General features: G+C 40.8%; 1 protein-coding gene across 2 annotated transcripts; it reads right to left on the reverse strand.

The window, feature by feature from the left end:
* Positions 1-36: 36 nt before the first annotated feature.
* Positions 37-23,026, reverse strand: csrnp3 (cysteine-serine-rich nuclear protein 3). Of its 2 annotated transcripts, XM_022218258.2 has the most exons (6): positions 22,743-23,026; positions 21,820-21,860; positions 6,908-7,076; positions 4,005-4,264; positions 3,492-3,788; positions 37-3,345 (listed from the first exon to the last, which is right to left on the reverse strand). In XM_022218258.2, exons 3-6 carry the CDS (start codon positions 7,068-7,070, stop codon positions 2,209-2,211), a joined length of 1,857 nt encoding a protein of 618 aa, XP_022073950.1. In that variant the 5' UTR covers positions 7,071-7,076; positions 21,820-21,860; positions 22,743-23,026; the 3' UTR covers positions 37-2,208. The 2 variants fall into 2 exon arrangements, with proteins under 2 accessions (XP_022073950.1, XP_022073958.1); XM_022218266.2 differs by lacking the exons at positions 21,820-21,860; positions 22,743-23,026 and adding an exon at positions 10,148-10,585.
* Positions 23,027-24,636: the final 1,610 nt, after the last annotated feature.

Genomic DNA, 24,636 nt, shown 5'->3' on the forward strand with positions numbered 1-24,636 from the left:
GTGACGTGCATAAATATGAGAACATATCACAAGTGATTTAGATCACAAAAGAAATTTTAATAAAATTTATTTCAAAATCATGTTAAAATGAAACTACTGAAAATGAAATTGGCTCTATCTACAGTCCAAAACCAAACACATTGGAAAAAATCTCAACCGTTTTGTGCAAAACGTATGCATTTCACAGAATATGAAATAGAATTAAATAAATCAGGCACATGAAGCTTTACAACTCACAACCAGCATGAAACAAAAGACAGTTTTAAGATAGTGAAGCAATTTACTCAATACAGACTTTTAGTAAACCACAATAAATACACATTTCAATATATCATTCATAATAAATACTGGAAAATAAAAGTCAAACACAGGATTCCTAACTGGATGCAGTGTCATTGTGTCTAGCCTTCTCACACTGTATGCTTTGGCACATTTAATCTGTACTATAGGCTATGTTGATGCCACTGATTGCCTGAAAGCAGTCTGTACACTTCCTATGTCCAACAAAAGTGGCATGAGAGGTCTCAGCTACTCAGCAGTGACATAACCACCAAAACTCTGGTACTGAACCTTCTGACTTTAAAGTTGTAGATATTTGCAAGCTTGGAAAAGGGGCAAATATCTGTATTCATGCAGGAGCAAAGAGCTCAAGGTAAAGAACTTCAATAGTACAGCGATACTGTTCACTAAATTATTGCAGTCCTCCATTTGCTTAGCAGTCACTTCAATTTGTATTTTGTCAGTAATTTTATAAATATGTGTCAAAATGTTATTTACAAATTTTTGGTAAACGGTTGTCATATCTGGCTGTTCAGTGATTTTTTTTTTTTTTTTTTTTTCAATGGCTCACAGGACTCGGGAGCCATATCGTCTGGCTTTTTACTACTCATAAGTAGAAACTTGTTTGAAAATAAGCTTTGATTGTCATCATTGAACATTTGTTTACCCCATATACGATTACTACAACTGTGGCATATTTTAAACGATTCCAATGGTGCTTTAAATACAAATATTAAGTGCTGTGACCATCAATAAAAGGCTATCTTAGTCCACTTTATTGAGGATTTTCTCTAGAAGAGAAAGCCTGTTAAAACCAATCTATTGCACTTCATTAGAAGAAATCAATCTCTCTACGGGATCCACATAAATGAACATCATGGTTGTTAGATAGAGGAATGTTGCTTACACTGCATTCAAAATCAGCAATCCTGTAACCAGTACTGTTACATTATTCTGTCATCAGGACTGATCACTGTTCAAATTTGGTTATTTATGCTGATTTCATGATGAATCTGGTGTCGTTTTGTCTTTGATCAATCATAGTGTCTCGTACTTGTCGCAGATATGTCAAAATCGTACTCTCTTAGTATCCCTGTGTGAAAGAAATACTTCAAAGGATAGACTTTCATTTGTAGCGACACGTGTTAATTGTGTTTCTGTAGTAATGAGCAGGTGGGGTGGGTGGGTGGGACAAGTATGTGTCATTTAAAACCAACTGCATGCCACTGGACCCCTACACATAAGTGCAAAAGCTTTGTGAATTGATTTTGACTGTATTCCAAACATACAAATAAGAATTCAGGCTTTTCATGCTTTTCAAAACCATAGAAAAGCATATAATTGTGACAAAAAGAAGAGAAATGTACATGATGTATAGGGCCTACAACACATTTTGTATATAAAACAATGGCAATTTTTTTCCCCGAAATGTCACTGAGATTCCCAAAACAGCATGCGTATTGTTATCAAAACATTTACAATATATAAGTATACACATAATTCAGAAACCATAAATAAACTGACGATAAACCTTTTTTTTGCACATTTGACACATACAGTAGACATAGAAAAGTTCCATCTACAGTACAATATCTGCTTAAAACTAGAACTTTACATCTGAAATTACAGGATACATTGCACAGCATGACGTGAATTACGTTGTGATGTTTTTTGATCTGTTCCATTTTGCAGCTAAGCGCACACTGTAGTGGAGAAACCTTCATGGGTGAAGAGTTCCTCAAAACCATTTCCATAATGAACCTATGGCTTTATAGTTACAGATGAAGATCTAGTACGTTGCTGTAAATTGCTTTGAAATTTAAGGTCAGATAATGCAAAAAGGCCATGATCATGTCCTCTTAGAATACCACTTGGTCAAGCTCAAGTAAAGACATAATAATGAAAGAACACTTAGAAAGGTGAGGCCCACTAAATGGCTGTGACCTCAGGGCAATGGTCTGGTAAAGGGAGGTTCTTAGTAGTGTTTGCTAGTAAGGTCAGGTCGGAATGTCCATTAAGATTTGACTCTTGTGGTGGCTGTTCAGCTGTCATACACGAGCTGTGAGTGCTGTAGGAACCCTGATTGTTATTGTTCAGGTAGTTTTGAAACTGTGTCTGATTCTCAGGCTGCTCCGCAAACGCTGCCTTGGACAACACCTTCTTCTTCTGATCAGGTGTGTAGCAGGTCAAAGGGGTGGCAGGAGCATTACTGGTCAGAGTGAAATGGTGATTGGCTGTGTACTGTTCCTCAGGCTGACTGGAGTAGTCTGTGTACTGCTCAGCAGCCACATTGAACGGTCCCCGGGCCACGCTGCCGTTGGTCGTGCTAACTGGATCTTGGAATGCTAAGGCTTCCCCGTAGGGTTCACTGGGTTGGCTGGTTTGGCCATTAGAGACGGCACTGGAGCTCCCTAGCTGATAGTACTCAGCCGAGGAGGAGTTCATCAAGTAAGCGTTTCCATTTATGTGGCTGTCATGTGCCACAGAGCCATCGTTGTAACACAGCACAGAGGACAAGGGCACCACTTCAGTATGAGAAACCGCTGGGGTCGTCATATCGTCCTCGAAATTCTCAGACTTCTCTTCATCCTCATCATCCCCTTCCTCGTCCTCAGAGTCGCTGTTAGCTAAGCTCTGCGTGCTGGAGTCAGACAGTCCGCTGCAAACACTGCTACTGTCCTCCTCATCCTCCTCATCTTCCTCATTTTCCTCTTCCTCCTCGTCGTCTTCCTCGTCTTCTTCCTCGTCTTCGTCATCTAGTGGCTCCTCCATCTCGTCTGCAGCCTGTAGGTGCATGGTAGCCGTCTGCGGCACAGCGTCTGACAGAGAGTACTCCAACCGGTGCTGCGACTGAGCAAACGGGTTTGCTCCTCCCAGGTCGTTGGTTTCGCTACGGTAACCGTTGTTTGGGGATGGTTGCTGCTGCTCACGACTCTTCTCCAGTTCCAGCTTCATTATAGTGTGCAAGAAATGGGTGCGAACACGGATGGGGTTAAACTCCACTCTTCCAGTTGAATTGCTGCAACCTTCTTTAGTGCAGCCACATGGAAATGACATACGGTCCACCTAAAGAAAACAGAGCGTTCACTGTGCAGCTTGTTTTACATATGTAGGGTGATAATGGCATGCTTTAGCAATATATTCAAGAGCTTCCTGTAATGTGCTGTATTCTGATGGATTAAATGTAAGAAGATGTGCGTCACTGGATTTACCTGGCACTTGATCCCTGCGATGCTACAGGCACAGGTCTCTGGGTCACAGAAAACTCTGCAGTCACAGCCACAGTCCTCTCTGGACATGCGAATGGCCCGAAGTTCATGTTTTTCTTCCACGTCAATCTTCTTCACCCCAGAGGAGCGCAGCAGAGCGCGGCGCTTTTTAGTGGTGAGAGGCTGCAAGAAGAAGTACTCGTCTACCTCTGTGTTGTCCAGATCAATGTCATCATCTGAAATGTCCTCGGCTGTGAGTGTGTTGGCCTCCTCAGACTCCACTGTGCCATTCTTAGTCAGCTAAAAAGAAGACAAAAATACATTCAGGCATTTTTATAATAAGCGAAGCAAGAGCTGAACCCAAAGACTAACTGGTTTTCTTTGAGCAAGTTGTCATTCAGACTGAATTGTTTACAAACCGGATTCTGACACCTTTTGAATAATGCTTTTCAAATCAGCTGCACAGACCCATTTACAAGTGTGATTATGTTCAGAAAAATATTACAAAGCTTTTACCTTGAGTTTAATAGAGTTGAGTTTCTCCTCCTTCAAGTGGTCTCTGAGCATGTCTCTGTGGATCCTCTCCTGCTCCAGGGCAAACTCGCCCAGGGAGTACTGCCTGATCCAGCTGTGCCTGTTGGACATGCCCAGTGTGCTGCCTCCCTGGCTGGGCACGCTGGTAAAGCCCTGCCGCCGGCTGAAGTAGTACACAGTCACATTCTCAAAATGCACCCTCCTCGTCCGCAGGCGCTTCTCCCTCTTCAGTATTGAGTCAGCTGCAAAAGAAATAGGAAAGTATGAAAAAAGTGTTACATTGTAAGCACTTGTCATTTTTGTTGTAAAATCTTTATGACAATTCATTAAGCCCGTGTGGAAAGAATTAAAGCTCCACACTGTGTCATGAGCATTTCAGCCCTGTCGATTTTTAAAAAATCATTTATATGTTCTTCTATGTCGGAGCAGAACACTTTTACAGCCATGTAAAGCCTGTTAAGATAAGTGACATTTTATAGCAAATGTGGGACACAGTTTTTTAGACAGCATTGTCCTCAAATGCCTAAAATATGAGGGATTCTTTATTGTCAGCTTTACAACAAGCTCGCACATATGTCGAACTTGAAGCACAGATTTTTTCGGTGGGGTTTTCGTCACATCCCTGCGCTTCCGCTTGGTGTGCGAGTCCTCGGCGTGTCTTTTTATGGAGAGCTCTGCAAGAGAGAGGTGCAAAGAGGAGGGCAACGCTGGAGCATAAATAATCCCCTGCCTAGCACTGAGATGAAGAGTGCTGGTTCACAGAAGCAGCGTTCCCAGTGTTCACCCCCTCCACCCCCCTCCCTATCAGACAGACAGGACAAATAGAAACCATCTGGTTCCAACAGCTCTCCACCCCATGCAAGAGGGACAATGCATTTCATTAGAAATGTAGAGCTGTCAGACTGAGGCTACTGAGCCGAGCTGACTTTCATTATCTCCAAAGAGAAATGGAAAACAGCTTGTTTTAGGTGTCAAAACAATTAACAGATGTTAAGGCCTATGTAATCAGAGTATGTGTACGTGTGGGAAAAAAACATATCCAACAAGTATTTTTCACACAGGCTTTCTTTTACCCTTTAAATGCTCCCACAGTCTGACCTGACGGTTTTCTCAGATGCTCTAAAAAACACATTACAGATGTTTTTTTCCTCCATTCCCCATCACCACAGGAAGAGATGTAAAGTAAAGCCACTCAGGACTTAATAGTTTCATCTGCCTGCCAAGACAGTGAATCACTGCATGCACATGTCGCTTCACAGGAGCGCAGTCTTCGTAGCGCACAGCTCCCTCGTTGGTGCTAGCCGACCTTCTCAAGGCCCCAGCTACCAACAGCTGCAGCTGACACAGCGGCAAAGAGCAGCCTCCAGGGACACAGCACCATACTTGTGTCTCTAAGCCCCTTCTCCACAGGGAGGGGGTTCTGTGTTTGTCATTCACACGAGCAAAACACACAAATTTAGTGGTGACATGATGTAAACCAAAAAAAAGGAAAAACACCTTTTGTTTACTTGGCTTCAATATTTTAAAATTTGAAAAATTAAATACCAAGGAGCCAAACTGTGTAGATACTCACAAACACACACATGCTGTCTAAATGTGCCTCCTTTCTTTTGCACTTTAGGAACACATTATTGAGAGTTTTTTTGCAGCAAGCATCTGAATGTTTTCAAATCCCTCAAAGCTGATAAAATACTACTGCACAATCTGTCATTCACATTCAGTCTCATCTCCTTAAAGGTAAGATTGTGCACTTTCTCCCTTGTTAGAAACAACTGGAGAGGACACATCTTTTGTGATTGGTTTGTCTTTGATTAAGGCTGTATTCTTTAACTCAACATCAGCTCACAAATTAGTGTGAAATCTTCCAATAATTGGACTCTTTGGAGGCATTTGTACAACACAAAGTAGAACCAAGCTTCAAAAACTCTCTGTTGATCTTATCCAGAGAAACCAAACTGATATTTACAGATCTGCTCCATTTTAGTAAATTTACATCTCACCCCTGTCAAAAATGTTTTATTCTAAACTACGGCTAAATTAAATGATTAGTTGAGTGACTTAAAAATAATCTGCAGTGGCAGTAGCCTTTCAAACAAAATGCATTTGATGGTTTAATGTGAAGATTTGCAGCTTCTCTCTATACTAAATGATTGTTGACAGAATATTTTTCAGTTTTGTACTGTTAATTTAACAAAACAAGACATTTGAAAATTAGGTTTTAAAAATTGTGATTCACCACATTTTGTAGAAAAAACAATGAACTGATCAGTAAACTGATTCTTAATAATTATCAACTAGCCTAGCCTTCATTCACTGGCCACCATCTCTAAATTGGAGTTCACCCTCGAACAGGAATATTTCATCAAAACTATGTGATTCACACAGGCAAATGATTTGTTAAAACAGTGAGTTTGTGTTTATTTGCTGCACTCCAAAAAAGCATTATGCATCTACATGTACAGTGGAAGCAGTATTACACACACAGCTTGAGACTGCATCCTCATTCATCTGGCTGGGCTTGTACACTGATGCTGTTCCTAATGAGGGAGGCTGCCTGTGCATGCTTCCCCTTTATTACAGCTCTACACTCTGAGCTTCACTCTGCCTCCTCTCCTCTCTAATGCACAGCCACGTCTGTAAATTCATATTACACTCCCTTATCAACAGACATGCAGATTTGTTTTCTTTGACCTGCAACCTGCGATGATTGTGAGCTACAAAATCTGGCTGGCTCTGAGTGTTACTCCCATCTTGATTAAAAATCCCTTTCAGTGCTTTAGCTTTGTTTTCCTTGAGATGAAATGATGACATTAATCTTACTGTCAATAGCATGCATTTTCCACACGGAGCACAAGGCATGAATTTAAAAAGACACAGGCACTCACGGGTGAAAGGGCCCGAGGCAGAGGGGTTGACACTGTCGCTGCTATCCCCACTCTCACTGCAGGAGACCTCATCATCAGACTCCCGCACAGAAGAGCACGGGGAGGAGGAGGCTTCCACCTCCTCAAATTTCCTCTTCAGTATTCCGCTCATGGCCCGCCGCATCTGCACCTGAAACCGAAAGACAGCAGAAGGGCCACACATTATTTAATATCCAGTTTAGGGCCTTCATAATCCTCAACACACTCAATTAGCAACCAGCACAGACCCCCACCTCCACCACCACTTTCAGTCACACACACAGAATCTCTCCTGCTGCTATCCCAGCTCCCTGGCGTTCCCTGGGCGATTGATCACCTTGGCACAAAGAAGCAGAGAAGGAAGGAGAAAGCTGCTAATTACATACTACGTCTGCCTTACAGGAAGTTCATTTCACTGTCTTTGATTGAGAGACTGGAGGAAAAGACAGTCTGGACAAACTGATCGTGCGCTGCTACCTGACAGGATGAAATTATGTACAGTATATATATATATATATATATATATATATCTGTGTGCATTATGCACAATGTTAAGTGATTACATTTAATTGCTGCTACACCCATAGAGCATAAAAACAGTGAGAATAAATATATCAATCCACTGGCTTAAAATTTATTACACAGCTTATGGGGGGAAAAAAGAACCAAGCTCATTCTAAAAATATTGAAATAAATTCTCAAATGCATAATTATTGTGTGGGCTATGGAAATGTGTTTTGTTAGTTGTGCCAACACATAGTGATGTGTATTTCCCAGCTGTGACAAAATTACTCAAATGTAATTATACATATATGTCAGGCTAGATGAGGAACAGGTGAAGCTGCTGTTGAAAGCATCATGACTGGCACCTTGTACGTCCGTAATGAGCTTCTGATAGGTCAGACGCTTCCCACAGAGGGGGAAAAAAGGTGAAAGCAGCTACAGTCACTGCAGAGAGGAATAAAAATCTAAGCTGTGAAAGGTCTTGGAGTTGTACGCCCTTACATAAATGCAACAAATAAGCGTGCACCATAAGCCATTGTAATAATGGCAAAAATGGACCAATGGATACAGACATTTCAGTGGCATCTATCATAACACTAGCTCTGCAGTGGCAAAGTACAGCAGTGTTATGCACAGTTCCTGAAAAATAAATCCTTGTATCTGCCTGCAGGTCCAGTTAAATGTTTGTGCTTAGCACTTTACACTTCAGCACAGAGGTTGTTGTAACAGAAGTGTTACAGACCACTTTAGTGTCAAGTGAGAGGGTCCATTAACTCCCCCTGAATGATGATGCAATTAGACAAATAAACAAGAACAAGCTCATCAGTCAAATATACTAAAACTAATTACCATTAAACTGGAACTGGCTCGAATACTACTGCAACAGTATATTATGCCCATTGCTGCTTTTCTCCCTTTGAATAATATCCTACCATCATTGTAATGGGTTGTAATAGTGCAGGACTTGTAATGTTGATCAGTACTCATAATATCAGACATTGCTGAAAATATAGTGCTTTAATGCATTAAATTGCACAGCCTCGTGCTCTGGGTTTTAACAGCAGTAGGTGGAACATAAAGTCACATTTCAAAATAACACAACAGTGCTGCAGTAGCACAGCAAGGATTGCTATGACTGGCAGCTTTTCCCTCACTGCTTTCTCTCTCAGAACCTGGATTCAGTAAAGACAGCGTGTATCTTTACCCAGTCCCACTCTGTCTATCTGCCAGAGCAGCTTGTGGGGGAGTTCCATTCACAGACAGCCACAGTGTTTCATCTGGGCTCCGCTATCAAGTCATTACAGATGCAAATGCTGCCTGAGAGACACGCTGCCTGAGAAAGAGGTGCAACCCAGAAAGGACTAGCGCTGCCAGCAAGCAGGTCATTGTTCCCAGGAGGCTGTGCTTGTTCAGTGCAGTGACATGGCACTGCCAGCATTTGGAGAAGCTCCAGAGTCAACAATTCTACCTACAACTAAGGAATGTGAGGCATCCTCCATCTGGGAGAAAGTGAAGGAGAGAGGAGTCAGTCAGGGTAACCTCATTGATTTGGAAGAGAAATAAGAGGCCGCATCCTGAACTACAGGGAACTGTCTTTTAGATTCTGTAAACCCAGTGCATGAACCGGCAGACAAGAAGCTGAAGATCGATGTACTCTCTCCTCTGAATGAGCATGACAAAGACTAACTAAAGAACAAATGCATTACATAATCCTGCCTTGTGAAAGTTAATATTTTGATCAACACAAGCTGCTGATCTCACATCAAAACAAGAAAAAGAAACAGATTTATTTCACAATCCACTTCATTTGTTGGCAAACAGGAGAGGAAATTTCCAGCAGAAATGACCTGTGCAATTTTAGGCCATTTCCTAGCGAGGGTCCTAATTAGATACCATTGTTGGAAACCTATTTGTATGCTTAGCCCTTAGCTGATGCTGCACTAGGCTTTGATACCAAAAGTGGTTTCCATGGAGATTCTAATGTACTCTCACAACTAGTGCTTTCCCATATGGCCGTGCTTCCAGTGTTACATATGAGGACTCTTCACAATAAAGCGCTGATGCTACAGCAAATTAGGTTAACGTATAATCAGATTCTGCTCATGCATTGGCACACAGTTCCGTCCTTGTATTAATACATTATTAGTTCATCTGCATTCTGTTATGAAAGCATTACAAGTTTAAATCTTGACACTGGATGGGCATGACATCATAAATCACAGTGGTGTGGGTAATCTAGGGTGAACCTCTTTCATCTTGGCTGAAGAAAAAACAGAGATTGTTGCTCTTCTCCAACAGCTCTTTCTTTGTCTTCACTGTTGCCTTACCACTAATCATGGCTGGGCAGCATACTCTATGGTACAAGGGAAGAAAATCCCAGAGAAAATAATGCAACAAAAGCCAGCTTGGAAAGCCCCTCCCAGTGTTTGCCTCTATGTGCACACACATCAAATGTGCAAACCAACTCTTATCCTTAATCAACTGTGCTCACACCACTGTAGCACAAATGCATTACGAATGCATTTATTTCCCCACCTCATCATCATTCACAAGGTTTCCACGATCACAATAAGCCGATGTGACAACACGAGGCTCAAAACACTCATCCCAAGTGATGTCAACAAGCCGATGGCATCTGGAGCAAGTCATGACACATCAATCCTACAGTGACCACATTACACTTCTGTGTGCGTCCTGGTCCTCACAGGAACAACTGACCTGTATCCACTGGCAGAGTGTGACTCCTTTCACCTCTTCTCACAGCAGTGCAGCCACACAGTCACAAATGTGGCTATTCAAAAAAGGTGAAACATGATGAATGAAGAGATTCCCATTTTGTTTCAGTCCACTGACTTGCAGCGACCCCTGAGCTCCACGGGCATGAGAAAAAAGGATGCAGGAGTGTGAAAGAGACTAGTAATTTTCCAGCTCTGACTGCACTGTCGGTGCCATATGCTTTATTGTTGCAAGACGACAGTCTTTCTCACTTTAACTCGCTATCTGTCACTGTGTTGCTCTCTCTCTCCTTTGCTTTCTCTCTCTCTCTCTCTCTTCCTCTCTTTGGCCACACAAAGGCTCATTAGCTGCAGCCGGCTGAAAGGCAGGAGCCTGACTGGAGCAGAGTGGAGCAGAGCAGAGGCAGCCTGTGAGATCACATGGGTGGGATGTCTGAGAGAGAGAGTCAGGCGTGCCTCTGCTCCTGCTGTCTGCAGATATTTTTACCAACATGAGCTGGGGAGGGGAGGGGAGCAGGGAGAACAGTGAGGAGGGAGAGGTATGGAGCGGGGGGTGAGAAGAAAACGGAGAAAGCAAGATGTTGAAGAAATTGATGAAGGGGAGATTCATGGGAGATGCATGGCAGTGGGGAAATGGGCAGGAGGGGGTAAAACAGAAATGCAGAGAGGAGGAGATTCCGAAGGGAATATTGAAGGGGAGGGGGAGAGTGGGGGAGCAGAGAGGTAGAAGGGAGAGAGAATGGGGCAAATACAAGGATAAGGGGAAACATCTGATGCCAAGAACACCACAAGAGAGAAATGGAAGGGAAAAAAAGAGAATGAAACCACAAAATACACAAAAAAACACCAGATATTCGATATTATTCATTATTCAGAAATGTGAGCAAACTACTATAGAGGTCAACAAGTAAATATCAACATAAACCATCTCGCTCACAGGAAATAAGATTTGTCAGCACTGTAGTAAATGTGCTCCGAACACTTCCTATGCCAGGAAGTTCTGCTGAAGAGTCAGCGGGGCCTCAGCTTGTGCAGTCAAACAGCCATGATATCATTCTTGCACTCAATTGGATCGTATGTCAACATAAAAGGTCCTGCACTTCCTCTTACAGGACAGCTTTAAGCCAGCAGACTTATTTTCTGACAGCCAGTGCAGTATTACTGTCATTACAGACACGTAGCAATTTCTGGGCACAAAGACAGCAGATATTGTAGTAGGAATAAAACTGTATTTTATATATTCTATATAAAATTTATTAAAGTTTATGCAGTTTCTAATACTGGCAACGTTACTAGAAGCGATTTGTGTTGCTTCGTCAATGCAACTTGAAGAAAACAAATGTTTTTTTCCCTGCAGTGTCCTGCATCCTCACTAGTGTCCTCACTGAACCTCTGCCTCACAGCACTACACTCCATCTCTGGAGCATTGTCCTCATACCTCCTCTCTCTTATAACATCATCAAGCCAGTAACACATATCAGAAAAAAGAAATAAGTTCAGCTGGTCATGAACCTTTAAACTTTACCATAAATTTTAAACAGCTTTTATAGCAAAATCACCCCAGGGTGAAGCAAAGTCACTGCCAAGTATTTTATGAGGAAAATATTTCCTTATTGTTCTTGCTGTCTGTATTTCATCATTTTTTTTTGATGATGCTGCTTTACTGTGAAGCAATTTTGAGCTGCACTTCTACCAAACAGGTTACACTGATAAATTTAGTGAAGGTGATAGTGGCAGTATTAGTGGTCATAGTTAATGGTTTATATTCCTTTTAGAATGACTTTGGTTGTTGAAGTATCTCCTATAAAATTTGTGGTTTGCACACAGGAAGCCAGTGGAAGAGTACTGACTGTACTCTAACAGACTCTGCTGAGCACTCAAACATTACAGTTGGCCATTATGGCTGAATCAGAAGGACCGAAGAAGACAAGCAAGCATTTTAACACAACTGCAGCAGTAAATAGATACAGACACAAAAACAGGAGGATCTGTTCAGTCTAAAACAGTCTAGTAAGTTAGCACTCCAATAGAAAGATCCAATGCTGCTAACTCTTTGCTCATCCTGTCTATGTACCTCTAAACCAACTGCATATTCTGATCTGATCAAACTTATCAGACTAATGAAAAGGCTGATGTCCTGATTTCAAAAAGACGCATGTTTATTCATGTCACAGTGGATGTGTTTCTCCCTCTGTACTAAAAGATCCTGGAAAAAAATCACTGACAACAGCTTAGTCATTCTAATAGGTGGGAGCATGAGCAACAATGATTTGTGCCTGCTGGATCTGGTGTCTCGTTCTTGGCTACCGGGCAAAGCTACCAACTAGATTTCTGTCTTAACTTCAGCAGAATGGCATCTCAGTGGCATAAACAGACATCCTGCCTGTTTTGAACAGTTTGCTTCTGAAATTTTCATATTCAACATGAATTTAAACAAATGGCATTTACACTTTTGATATTTACGGAAATGTTTCTAGGCAAAGGTTTGTCTGCCATACTAAACAATGTATACTGCTTCTAATTTAGTGGGTTTAACATTTGTAATGAAACAATATTAGCCCAAGAGTAAGACATTAAATATAGGCTATATAAACTCATTGAAGAATTCTGGTACAGTGGTTTTCTGCTATCCAATATATGAAAACATGGATGTTTAATTAAAGTGCACTGATATAGTTTAATTAAAGCAAGAGCAAAAACAACCTAACCACCCTGTCCTACTGCCCTTTACTCCTCAAATGTCAGAATTGTGCTTTAAATAGAAATGAATTTGATTCTTATATTACAGATAAAAATCTGACTTAAAATATAAGGACCATGCATTATGATAATACATAAACAGTACATTCCTCAGTTTTGTCCAATTTCCTCCAGAACCTTTGATGAAATGTTTCATTAGACAACCTTATCTGCATCCCTTTAATGATTTACCCATTAGCACCGCACATAGATTATATGCTGGCCTATTACATAAAAATGCAAAACATAAGCTGGAGAGATGGCATTTGTTACACCATTGCACCAGTGATGATGACCTATATTTGCTCTGACTTCAAGAAGCTTTCTTATCTCATGAAGGAAATTGAAGACAGCAGGCAAAAATAAACAAAGGAAAGGTTTAGAAATAATCTAATTCTAATCTAATTCTAATTCATTTATTTAGCCATACTGTAATTGGTGTCATTTGCATAAAACTTCGGGGAAAAAAAGTGAACTGTAAAATATAACATGTCCTAACAGGCTCCTCAAGAAAAATGTCTTTTGTCAGAGTCCTTGAGACAACATTAGTGACACAGGCCCACAGTGAGCATGTGCCGAGTTAAAATGCAAATCATTACATAAAATCTTCAGTGACCTCACTAAATCATTCGGTTTTGAACTGTCTGGCTTCACGACAACATAGCAGCAACTCTTTAGCAGCAGTGGCCATGAATCACAACCTTTAATGGAAGAAAATGCAGTGAATCAAGGATGAATCATTGCACCCACCTTGTTTATCACCTTCATCACAGTCGTTATCCGTCTTAACACCCAACTCAGCTATTTCACAGTATGCTCAAATACCATATAGACCAGATGGCAGCTTCTCCGACCTATTAGGTTCAAGACCAAGGGTTGCCATCAGTTGGACTTTTCAGATCATAATGCCATCTGCTGTCATTCAGAAGAAGATCTGCAGTGTAACCACTGTACACAGAGACATTAAGTATATGTGGACAGGTCAGAAATACAGTGGGTAGATGGACTGTACCAGATCCCACAAGCGTTTCTTTCTCTTCTAAAGTTGATACTGACACAGAAATGCATCATCACATCAGCTATGCAAGCGTGCCTTTGCCAGGATCTGATGCCTCCGCTGCTGTGTGGTGGAGAGGCCTGGGCTACTTACAGCACTAACATCTCAGCGCCTTGCAAACAGAAAGCCAGAGATGCCTCCTGAAATCATAGGCACTGGCTGGAAGTCTCAAATTTTAGTATGCAACTAGGAAACAGTTTCTGACTGGAATTCAACTATCAGCCACCATCACCAAACATCAGCTCAGACAGGCAAATACTCCAAGCATCTACATGTGAGCTGGCAAGCTCTTGGTTAACAAAATGTGCTTCAAGGTCAGCCTAAAAAAAGATCCATATTAATACCAAATAACGACACAATTCCGCACAAGCTCACCTAGAAGTTCATGAAGGGGCCACAGTGAATAATAAATGCCCACAACAAGCAGCAACAGACAAATGAGAAACTGTACAACCAGAAAGGAAGATCCATGGTACATCACCATTACTTTAATCATAATGCAGTAAAATCCATGGAAACAGACAGGACTCTCCTGCTAAGCTCATACTGTGTATTTGCCAGGCGTGAACTAACCGTGACGCCACCCGTTGGTTTCAACGCCGAGAAAATGAAGCCCGGATTTTGCTACTTCCTGGTCGCCATTTTGGATTTTTTGGAGCCAGTGACGTAAAAAGCGTCATCAAACAGGCTGGACCGGAGAGCAACTCGGGGCAGGACCAGTCAATGGGACTGTCAATCAAGTATAGCCACGCCCCCGGGCTCCGCCAACTTTAACAATTTATTTAAAATTCAGTATTGATTTATTTTAAGATCGGCCACCTGATCTCTCATTTTGACCATGAAAACTAACGGGAAAAAAATCCTGAGCTGTAGAAAATCAGTCTATCAAATTTTATTTTTTCCAGAAATGAATTGGGGTCTATGGAGCAAAAGCTTTTTGGAGCCAACCTCAGTGGACGGCCTGATATTGCAAGTTTTTGACACTTCCGGGTGGGCTTCAATTTTGGAGCCAGATGCTATGTCCATCTTTATATACAGTCTATGGTATTTCCGAGACATATTGCGGCTACCACACCCATATAGTTAAGGTGAGAAAAAGATCACCAGGGTCACAGTAAAAATTCATCAAACAATTCTTTAAATGGCATCTAAACACTCCAATTGTGCAGCTCCTTTAGGCATACTGTTCTGAGTGACTGACACTCAGTATGATTGAGTCTCATGCCGATGTAACTGTAAGCAGTAATCACCAGTGAACAAGCTCAGACAAAGGAAGAATTTATATATATATTTAAAAAAAAATCAAAAATAAAAAAAAAGGAAACCAAGATCCAAGATGGTGCCCCATTCATTCCTATAAAAGCTGCTCACTGGGCACAAAAGCTTTTGAGGCTTTGGTGAGCTTTCGTGTTTTTGGGCCTACAGAGAGATTTCCTCTGGCTGATCAAACTGAATTTCTGTTGGCTTCCCACACACATCAATGGCATGAAACTGAGTACTGAGAAGCCTCCTCTGGACTTTCCAAGTTTTATTGGAATTAGTGGATCAAATTCTAATTATACAAAGCATAACTTGGGTGGGTTTGTGACACTCAGTGCTGTTCCTTAGGGCTTGACTCAGACAAGCCAAGCACACGCCACCTGCCCAGCGGGAAACAGCAGAGAGCCAAAGTAAACAGTTACCAGTGGAGAACGTTAAGGATTTAGCAGGATGAGGACCCAGATTTTTTTTACTCAGGAGTTGGTAGAAACCAAAAAGGCCATTAAAGATTAAACTAGCCAGGCAGCCAGAAATGTGACTCTAGCGAGATGCCCAGATAAAGAATAGCTAGTTATAAACACAGTATGAACAAACTAACGAAACAAAGAAACTACAGTTCCTCAAAGGACACCAACAGACTCACCTTGCAGTAACCATTAAATGATATGATATTGATATAACATGATATAGGATTGACACAGACTGCAGGAAAATTTGCTTCCATGTTCTGTCTGTGTCTGCCAAATGCCTATGTCATTCAATATGGCTGGTCGCATCACAGACTACTAGTGTTTCCACAGTGATGAAGTACACATTTATACAGACCAGATGGCTTGGCAGATCTCTTTGTTAATTCTTTCTTTCTTTTTTGATACGAGAAACATTTTTTTTTTCATTGCAGTAGACTCTGTGTGTCTGAGAGTGCATTCTACTAGAACCAATTGATGGGATCGCAGAGCAAAGACAAACCCTGGAACCACAAAAGATCCTCAGCCAGGCAGCCATGCAGTCTGAGATTGTGTTCGAACTCATCCATCACTGGTGTCACACGCAGCCATAAACGGCAACCTTGAAAGAGAGAGGGAAAGCTTGGCAGGGAGAGAGACTAGGTCTCAGCTGGACTCCCCTGAGGAGAGGCTGTGGCCTGGATGATTATACAGCTACAGATGATGTCAGTGGAGGATCCCTGCCACCGAGAGAACACAAACACACTGCTCATATATTCATTGACACTATTTTGTAGAAAAGGGTGAGGCAGATTCCTAAATTATACATGAAAAAGGCCACTGTGGAATGTGTTTTGCGAGAGGTCAGCGGGGCATCCTCTGTAATCTGTACGTGCTACCATGATGTTCAGGGGTAATTTAATAAACATAGTCATTTGCATTTTGTCTCTGGAGGGTGCATAGTCGCAGAGACCACACGGCAAATGTAAATTAATGCGACCAATGGATAAAATCAAAGGGGAATGACGTGTTTATACAAAAAGAAAAATAGTGCAATACATAAAAGGCAGCAGGAGAAAAGATCATGGAGCTATTTTAAATGTGCAAATGCTGCAGTTGAGCTGAAGCAGTGTAGAGAAGCGAGAAAACGGTATCACTGAGATGGACAAATAATAACAATAATCGTCAAATACAGTCACCTCCGTTCTCTGTCAGCTTTGAAATAATTACACAAGAACATGCACCACGACGAGGAGGAGAAAAAAAAACATTCCCCAATTAAACACAAAGGAATCCATTTAAGGAAATGTTGCGACATCCACAGATTTATGCAAATGAGACTTCACATGCGCTCTGTACATTTGTTAACTTGCACTTGCCTGGGGCTGCAGACAGATCTGCTCCACACACATGAAAGGGGGGGTGGAGGGGTGAGAGTGGGGGGGGGGGGGGAGTAAGAGAAGAGAGAGTGGGGAAGGGGGAGGGAGTGTAGCCCACTGTTCAGCACTCAGCACACGGAGGAGCTGCAGCCTGGTGATGCCTGCTGCAGCCTCTCTCTTCTGCAGCTACAGTAACAGCCCAGTGCCGGGAAGCATTGATCTGCTCTTCCTCCTCTCAGAACAATAGAGGAGGCCTGATTAGCCACATGGGTCCACTCGGTCGCTACATGCACCAGTTTAACTGTAGCATCTTAATAACACATGAAGAGATGAGAGTTCTCTGCAAGTCTTATGAATGACCGGGGTGTAACTGCGGTGCGGTAAATTACTGGTGAGAATATTCTGGCATAAAAACTTGCTGTGAGCTCTGAGAATGTGAACTTGTTTGACTCCTGCCAAGGCTGCGCGCTTCCTCTTCGACAGCGAGCAGAATTAGCAGCGATTTTACCGAAACAGGGCTGCACGCTTAAATCGAAGCGTAATCTCTAAGAGGACATTTCATCCAGCATCTCATCTGTCTGTGTTGTTACAAGCAGTGATCAAAATACACCACGGCAGACAGGCACGAACGAAGGAGCTCCACATTCAGACTGATGTTTTGATTTGCCGTAATTCAAGTCTCACACCGTGGAGGCATAATCAGGTACTCTCACCCTCATGTCAATCACAATGCTCCCCTAAATTATTCATGGCTCTATATTTTATTTATGACTATATTTTCCCATGCCACCTGAAAGTTCGCAAATGCCGGTTTGCTGGCAGAAACAGAGCTGCCAAAGCATTTCATAGAGACAGGGCTGCTTTTATCTTTCACACAGGCTGGGAAAGCTGTGGGATGTGGAGTTCATATTCTGCAGACAAGCCTTATCATTTATATATAGCCAGTATCATGTTGAGATCTTGAATATTTTTTTTATATGCAAAACATTCACACTGTTATCTGAGAAAAATGGTGAAGTAGGCCAGCTCTGCATGCGATTAGAGCATATGGTAAATTAGAGTGATATAAAAAACACAAGTGACACAAAGTAGCTCCTGATAGGAATCTATGTAAATTGTTATCCAGGACACACACCTGACTTAAGCAGTGCTATTCAAGGTGTTGTTGGCTACGATTTTAAGATGTTTTAATGCCTCCCTGATTGTGATATCAGCCCTCTCTGATTGTGAGAAAATGAGTTGAGATTGCAAAGTTGTGATATATGCAATGACTAATTAAGAACTGTGAGTGTGTTAAATAGGCAATGTTGTGCTAATTGTTACCTATAAAAGATGGAAACTCCCTTCATAGGTAAGCCTGTTTCTGCCAAATGGCATTCATTTTTATGCTACCCTTGTATAATTCAAATGCATACTATTAAATGTTAGTAGTACCAGTAAAAAATTAAAAACTGGATTATAATTCTTTCATCAAAATAAATTATGCTGGGATCCATTGACAGCAGCAGTTGTGTTCAGTTTTATAGCTGTTTTTCTTATTAATCCCTTTTGCTTTATTAAAAAGCATATGAGTGATGAAATCATTTGGTTTAACTGTGCTAAAATAAAAAAGATCCATCATCTACACACTAATATCCATTGCCCAAAATTCATTATCTCGGCTTTTGGTCACAAAGATCTTCACCAGAGCATGAAACCACATGCAAAGCAGTTGACCTAATGTATTTGTCATTTATTTTTGCAGACTGTTTTGTTTTTATGTTGGTCTCTGCTACTCATGGGGAGAAGCTGCTAGAGAAAAGAGATTTTAAATGTTTAAAGAAGCCTATAATTGAGATTTTTAAAGTTTAACTTCGACCTTGCATGTACTTCATATACAGAATTATTCATTTTACCTTTTCAAACCAAAAATTCTCTAGGTATATTATCTCTTTTACTGAAGCTACATGGTCAAAATGGCAGCCTCAACGAATTAGCAAGTCACACAATAACATGCACTTCAGTTAGGTGAAATGAAAACATACCCTCTACAGCAACTGCAAAGAAAACAAACAATTATAAAATCACTTAATTTGTCGTAATAGCTGCACTTACTTTGGCTGTATGGAGCATTTAAGCAATGCTTTACCGTGCACCGACAAATGAAACTCATTAAGCCGGGAAAATATGTCTTCTTTTCTTGACATTTGATTTGCTGGCAGCAGACAAAAGATTCCAAATAGGTGTCATGGCAACATCTCAAGAGAGTGCAATCCTGAACCGTGAAAGCCCGGCACAGCTCAGCCAGGAAGGAGCCAAAGACACAAAAAGAGTCACATCAAAAGCTTCTAAATTGGAACCATGAACCCTGCTGAGACACACAAAGCAGCTATGTAATCTAAAAGGTTGATATTAGTTCATACTCTAATCCTGCTGTATACTTCACTGATGTTGCGATGTTAATTCTGCGTTTGTGAGGAGAAGCGTCAATTAAAATGTACAGTAACAATTAGGGAAAATGAACACTGAATATGGAATGTGGAAGGCAGAGTTATTGAGTGCCATACTGCTTGTTGTTTTTGATAACGGGTTAACAAAAACCGTGTATATAAAACTAGAAAATGCTGCATGATCAGCAATGCTCTATTCATTTACCAGCCTGTTAGTCAATGGTCTGACGCTAAATAATAAGAAAAATTGCTGCGTTTCAACTGAAAACACAATCTAATTTACCCTTGAAGAGAATCTTGTTATTGTGATATTCTCGAAACATATCAATTGGGCAATATAACGTCGCATTCTCTTCTCAATACACTGACGACAAACAGTGATCATTTTATTAAAACCTGCAGACACTCTAAACAGATTCCCAAATCAATTTGAGTTACTACAGTCACTACTTTGTGACTAGTTGTGGTGGCATTTATCAGATGAATGAGGGTAATGTGAAGTGAAGTTAATCAACCTGCAGTGAAGAAGAAGAAGGGACTAAGAGGGGAAGAGCACATAAAGTGGGGGAAAGAGCGAATTAATCGAAATGACACATTATTAAAATTAAATTAGGATGATAACAGTCGCACACACTGATGCAGCACTGCAGCAAATAAACATGTCCTGAAATGTTATGTATGAATCGCTGCATCGTCTGTCATGATAGTATGGCATCATGCTAATGTGGCCACTCTTTATATCCTATTTCTCTACGGTCACTGGGGTAAAAACATGAGGAACTAACAGTGCTCTTAAATTGCTAATGACCTGCACCAACATACTTCTGTGTGTCTGTAAACTTCCCTTCTTTTTTCAGTGTAATTCCTATTGTTCAGTATTTCACATTTGAAATTGTAGCCTGTTTGGGGAGTAAAGGAGGGATAGGGTTCCTCAAACAGCAGAAATATTCTTTACACTTCACTATCAAGTTCTATTTCTGGCATTTTTGGATACATTTTAGTGACTGAAAATACACCAAGAGAATTGTAAATTTCATTCAAAGACAGTCCTCGACTTATCCCATGCAGGAGGTAAGACATCAAACCAGGCGTATTAAAACCCACAGGACTGAACATAACAAGAACTACTACCACTCCAGCATATTTTTTATTACTTGTCTCACAAACGTACAATAAAAATCACCAGTTAGTCCTCTGCAGTGCTTCTAATCTGACCTCAACTCAACTCACTCTCAGTCTCTCTGAACCTCCAAGTTAAGCTTAAAGCTGTGAATTCCTGTTGTCCCCTCATGAAAGGGAACAACAGTTTTATCTGTGCACGTGGACCTTTGTGTGCAGACAACTCACCCACATCAGCCTCCTGCAGAGAGACTCTCCTCAGTGCTGCTAAGCCATAACACCTTTCCTGTGAATCTTTAATGGACTACATTTACTGTTATCAAGCTTTAGCCATCTGCGCTACAGTATGTAATACCAGCATGGCTGAATCACTTATTCAAATAAGCCAGCTTAATGATGCCGCTTTTCACAAGTAAATACATCTACTTAATGTTTCAATGTCCTTTAACTCTGTGCCACATGTACTAATTAAATTCTGCTCCTCTGAGGACTGGGTGCTGATAGATTGAGGAAGCAGATGGATTGAGGAGAAAAAATACACAGAAAATGAGAGGCTGCACTGTCCAAACACACAGACACACACAGACACATATTCATTCAGCCCAACTCCTCACCTCTCAGATCTCAACCACAAATATGGAAATGATTGTGCGACTGTGCGTGTGCGTGGTTGCATGTTGAAGTGCATGCTTGCAAACAACTATGGACCGTTGGACTGCCTTTTTCCTAACAAAAGAGGAACAATGAAGAAGACAGCACCGGATAACGATGCTGCCACATGCACATCCAGCAGATATTTGTGTAGACATAAATGCGTTAGAACTACATGGTTTGATAGGCAGTAAAGAAGCTCATCTATATGCCTTCAGGGCCTTGAACATACGTTGAGTTCTGTGTTTTCTCATTTTTGTAGCACTGATAGTTTACAGACAAAAAGCAAATATCAAACATATAATATGACATATTGTAGAAAGAATATGTTCCCTTTTCATCATTGTGATATCAGAAGCATCTCTCTAGTATAATCCAGTGAGAATAGCGCAGCTGTCTGTATAGACTAAACACTGCTGTCTGCATCAACATCACATCATATCTTGTTATCAGAGGGTCTTTTGTGGCGGCGCAGCAACAGTTGTGTGAGCTTTGAACACCGTCAATCTCGTAGGCATGAAACAATATGTGAATGCATTGTAAAGACTGGAAGCATGATGAAGATTCAGTCTTACCTTAGGATAAATATGTTACACCGCAACGACCCACTTCGGCTCTGTGAGGAATAAAGAAGAGAAAGTACACAATATTTATCTGTGCAGCCCATTTAAAATAAACTGTCAGCATGACAAGTGTACCATTTATAAAGAGATCATGCAAAATGCGGCTTTTAGAATTATGATTTACGCTGTTTGTAGATACAAAATAAGATGGACACAAAGTATTTACTCTGGAAATATTTGTTGCTATCACAACAGCAGGCTTTGTCAGGGAAACTTTGCCATTTCAGCACTGACATATGAATGATTGACACAGCTTTATCTAAATCTCTTTGTGAGCCACTCTTTCCTTTTATAGCTGAAGGGGGGGATAGAGGGGAGGTGGGGGTATCCCCGGGAGGGAGGCGGGGGAGGAGGAAAGAGGGGGGCCTCTTCTGCCTCCTCTAACTGCTCTGCACTTGGCTCTGTGGGGAACTAGACTGTCTTCTCCCAGTTGTCTGCATGAGAGGCCAGTTGGCCGTATACCAGCCTGCCAGCAGAACTGCATGACACACATGTGTGCCCTCAAAAATGATGCACAAAGGGATGGGAGCTCCAACATGCATGGTCCAAACTGGCTCTGTATCTGTTCCTTATATGAATATTGAACCTTTTGTGCACAAACTGAGCAAAAACAACCGAGAATAGCTGAGATAGAATTTTTTTAAAAACTTGTCCTAAACAGAGTGACTGCTGAGGTGTGATGTACAGTATAGTTTGACAAAACCATTCAGAGACAATCCGCGTACTTAGGTAACAAAACAGCAGCAAATAAATGGGAAAATGTAAATTTAAGCATGAGCTTTTAAATACAAACAATATCACCAGGCCTGTCTTTTCATCTAACATACATGTGTTTAAATACATTCGGCCTAACACCTATAATTGGTCATACTCACCATTCATTTCGTTACTATCATCAGTATCCAGCCAGTCAATGACGCCCCTCTCTCAATGGACTTCACAGTTTTCCCCTTAAACCATGTCGCGTTTTTTCCTCCAGTGCTGCAGCGTTTAAAAAAAAAAAACCGGTACCGGATCCCGTGTAGCACCGGACTAATTGACCGGCACCGCTGTCGCATACAGCAGAGCTTAAACAAGCACTCCTTCCTGCTGTTCAGGGAACAATGGTGCAGCATCAGACTGACAGCTTCACGGACAACGTGACTCACTCTGTCCAATCATGGCTTCATAAAGCAGGAATCAGCCGCAGAGCGCTGCCTCCTGCCCGCTGGAGCCTCAGCGCAAATCCCCCTGTACCATGTGCTGACTGTGGCCATGGAAGGTGGGTTTGATCATGACTTTAAACATTTCAAGCTGGAATTATGCTGGTTATTAGGCAACAGTGTGTTCAGATGAATAGATGAAGATAAGACAAAAAAGACAATTGTATCCGGATGCACTGTAAAAAAAAAAAAAATCATGTTTGGAATCAACCAAAATTTTAAAAATTTAGTTATGGCAACTTCTAAAGAAATTATGTTCAACCAACAAGCTACATTGAGTTGGGTGAATTAGCTTCTCCTCTACAGTGAAGCCTGTTTTTAATTAGACATCTGAAAATGTCCAGGCACGTTAAGACAGAAGAGGGGCATGAATTTCTGAAGTCAAGGTGAAGAAAAATGAGCTCAAGAAGCCATTTTTATTGAGTTAACTCGATTTGAATTTATTTTTACACCAACTAACACAGAAAATGTAGTTGAAATTGCACATAATATTAGGTTGATGCAACAATGTATGTACACAAATAAATCCAAAGAAAAAAAATGTACAATTGTATCTAGGTACACTCTAAAAACATTGATGTTTGTGATCAACAAAAACAAACTGCATTATGACAACTTCTAATGAAATTACATTCAATTCTACAATTGTACAGTTTCATTTAGCAAAGCGATATACATCTGAGAGTAGATAAGCCAGCAGGCTACATTGTGTTAAGTGGAATAGTTTTTCCTTTACAATCAAATCTATTTTTGTTTATTAGTTTTAACATGGGGACATGTAATCTTGCACTCAAGATGAAGAAAATTGACCTTTTCAAGCCAATTTTAATCAGTTAGGTGAACTTAAATTTAGTTTAAAATTGACCAATGTAGAAATTTGAGTTGACATTACACACAATATTAGGTTGATGCAACAATGTGTAAATAAAAAAGACAAAGCAAAAAACAATTGTAACTACTTTGAAGCTTTGGCACTTTGAAAAATCGTGTTTGTGATCAACAAACATAGAATTAAGTTCTGACAACTTGTTAGGAAATTATGTTCAACCAGCAAGTTACACTTCATTAAGTGAATTAGCTTTTCCTCGACAGTCAAAGCCATTTTTAATTGTGAGCTATAGCCATCTGAAAATGTCCAGGCATGTTAAGATAGATGAGGTACATGAACTCCTGAACGGAAGATGAAGAAAAATTAACTTATCAGGCCAATATTATTGAGTTACCTCAAATTGAATTAATTTTTAAATCAACTAACAGAAATTTGAATTTAAAATATGCATAACATTAGTCTGATGCTCTTTGTAACTCAAATCTGCTTCAGTCAGATTTATTTTTTCTGTCTCGCAAGAACACATTTAATTAAGTGCTGAGAATAGACTCTTGAATTACTTTTAGGATTTGGATTTCCTGAAATAAGTCGGGATTTATTGTTTTGCTTGCGTCAATAAAGGAATAAAACACAAAATATATTTGTCTCACACTTAAATGTTCCGCTACAAAATATTTTACAGAGTTATTGTGTCTCCACTAGGCTTTGAGGAGTTTTAGAAGCTGAACTTTATAGTCT

The sequence above is a fragment of the Acanthochromis polyacanthus genome, chromosome 14 (genome assembly GCF_021347895.1).
Source record: "Acanthochromis polyacanthus isolate Apoly-LR-REF ecotype Palm Island chromosome 14, KAUST_Apoly_ChrSc, whole genome shotgun sequence".
NCBI lineage: Eukaryota > Metazoa > Chordata > Actinopteri > Pomacentridae > Acanthochromis > Acanthochromis polyacanthus.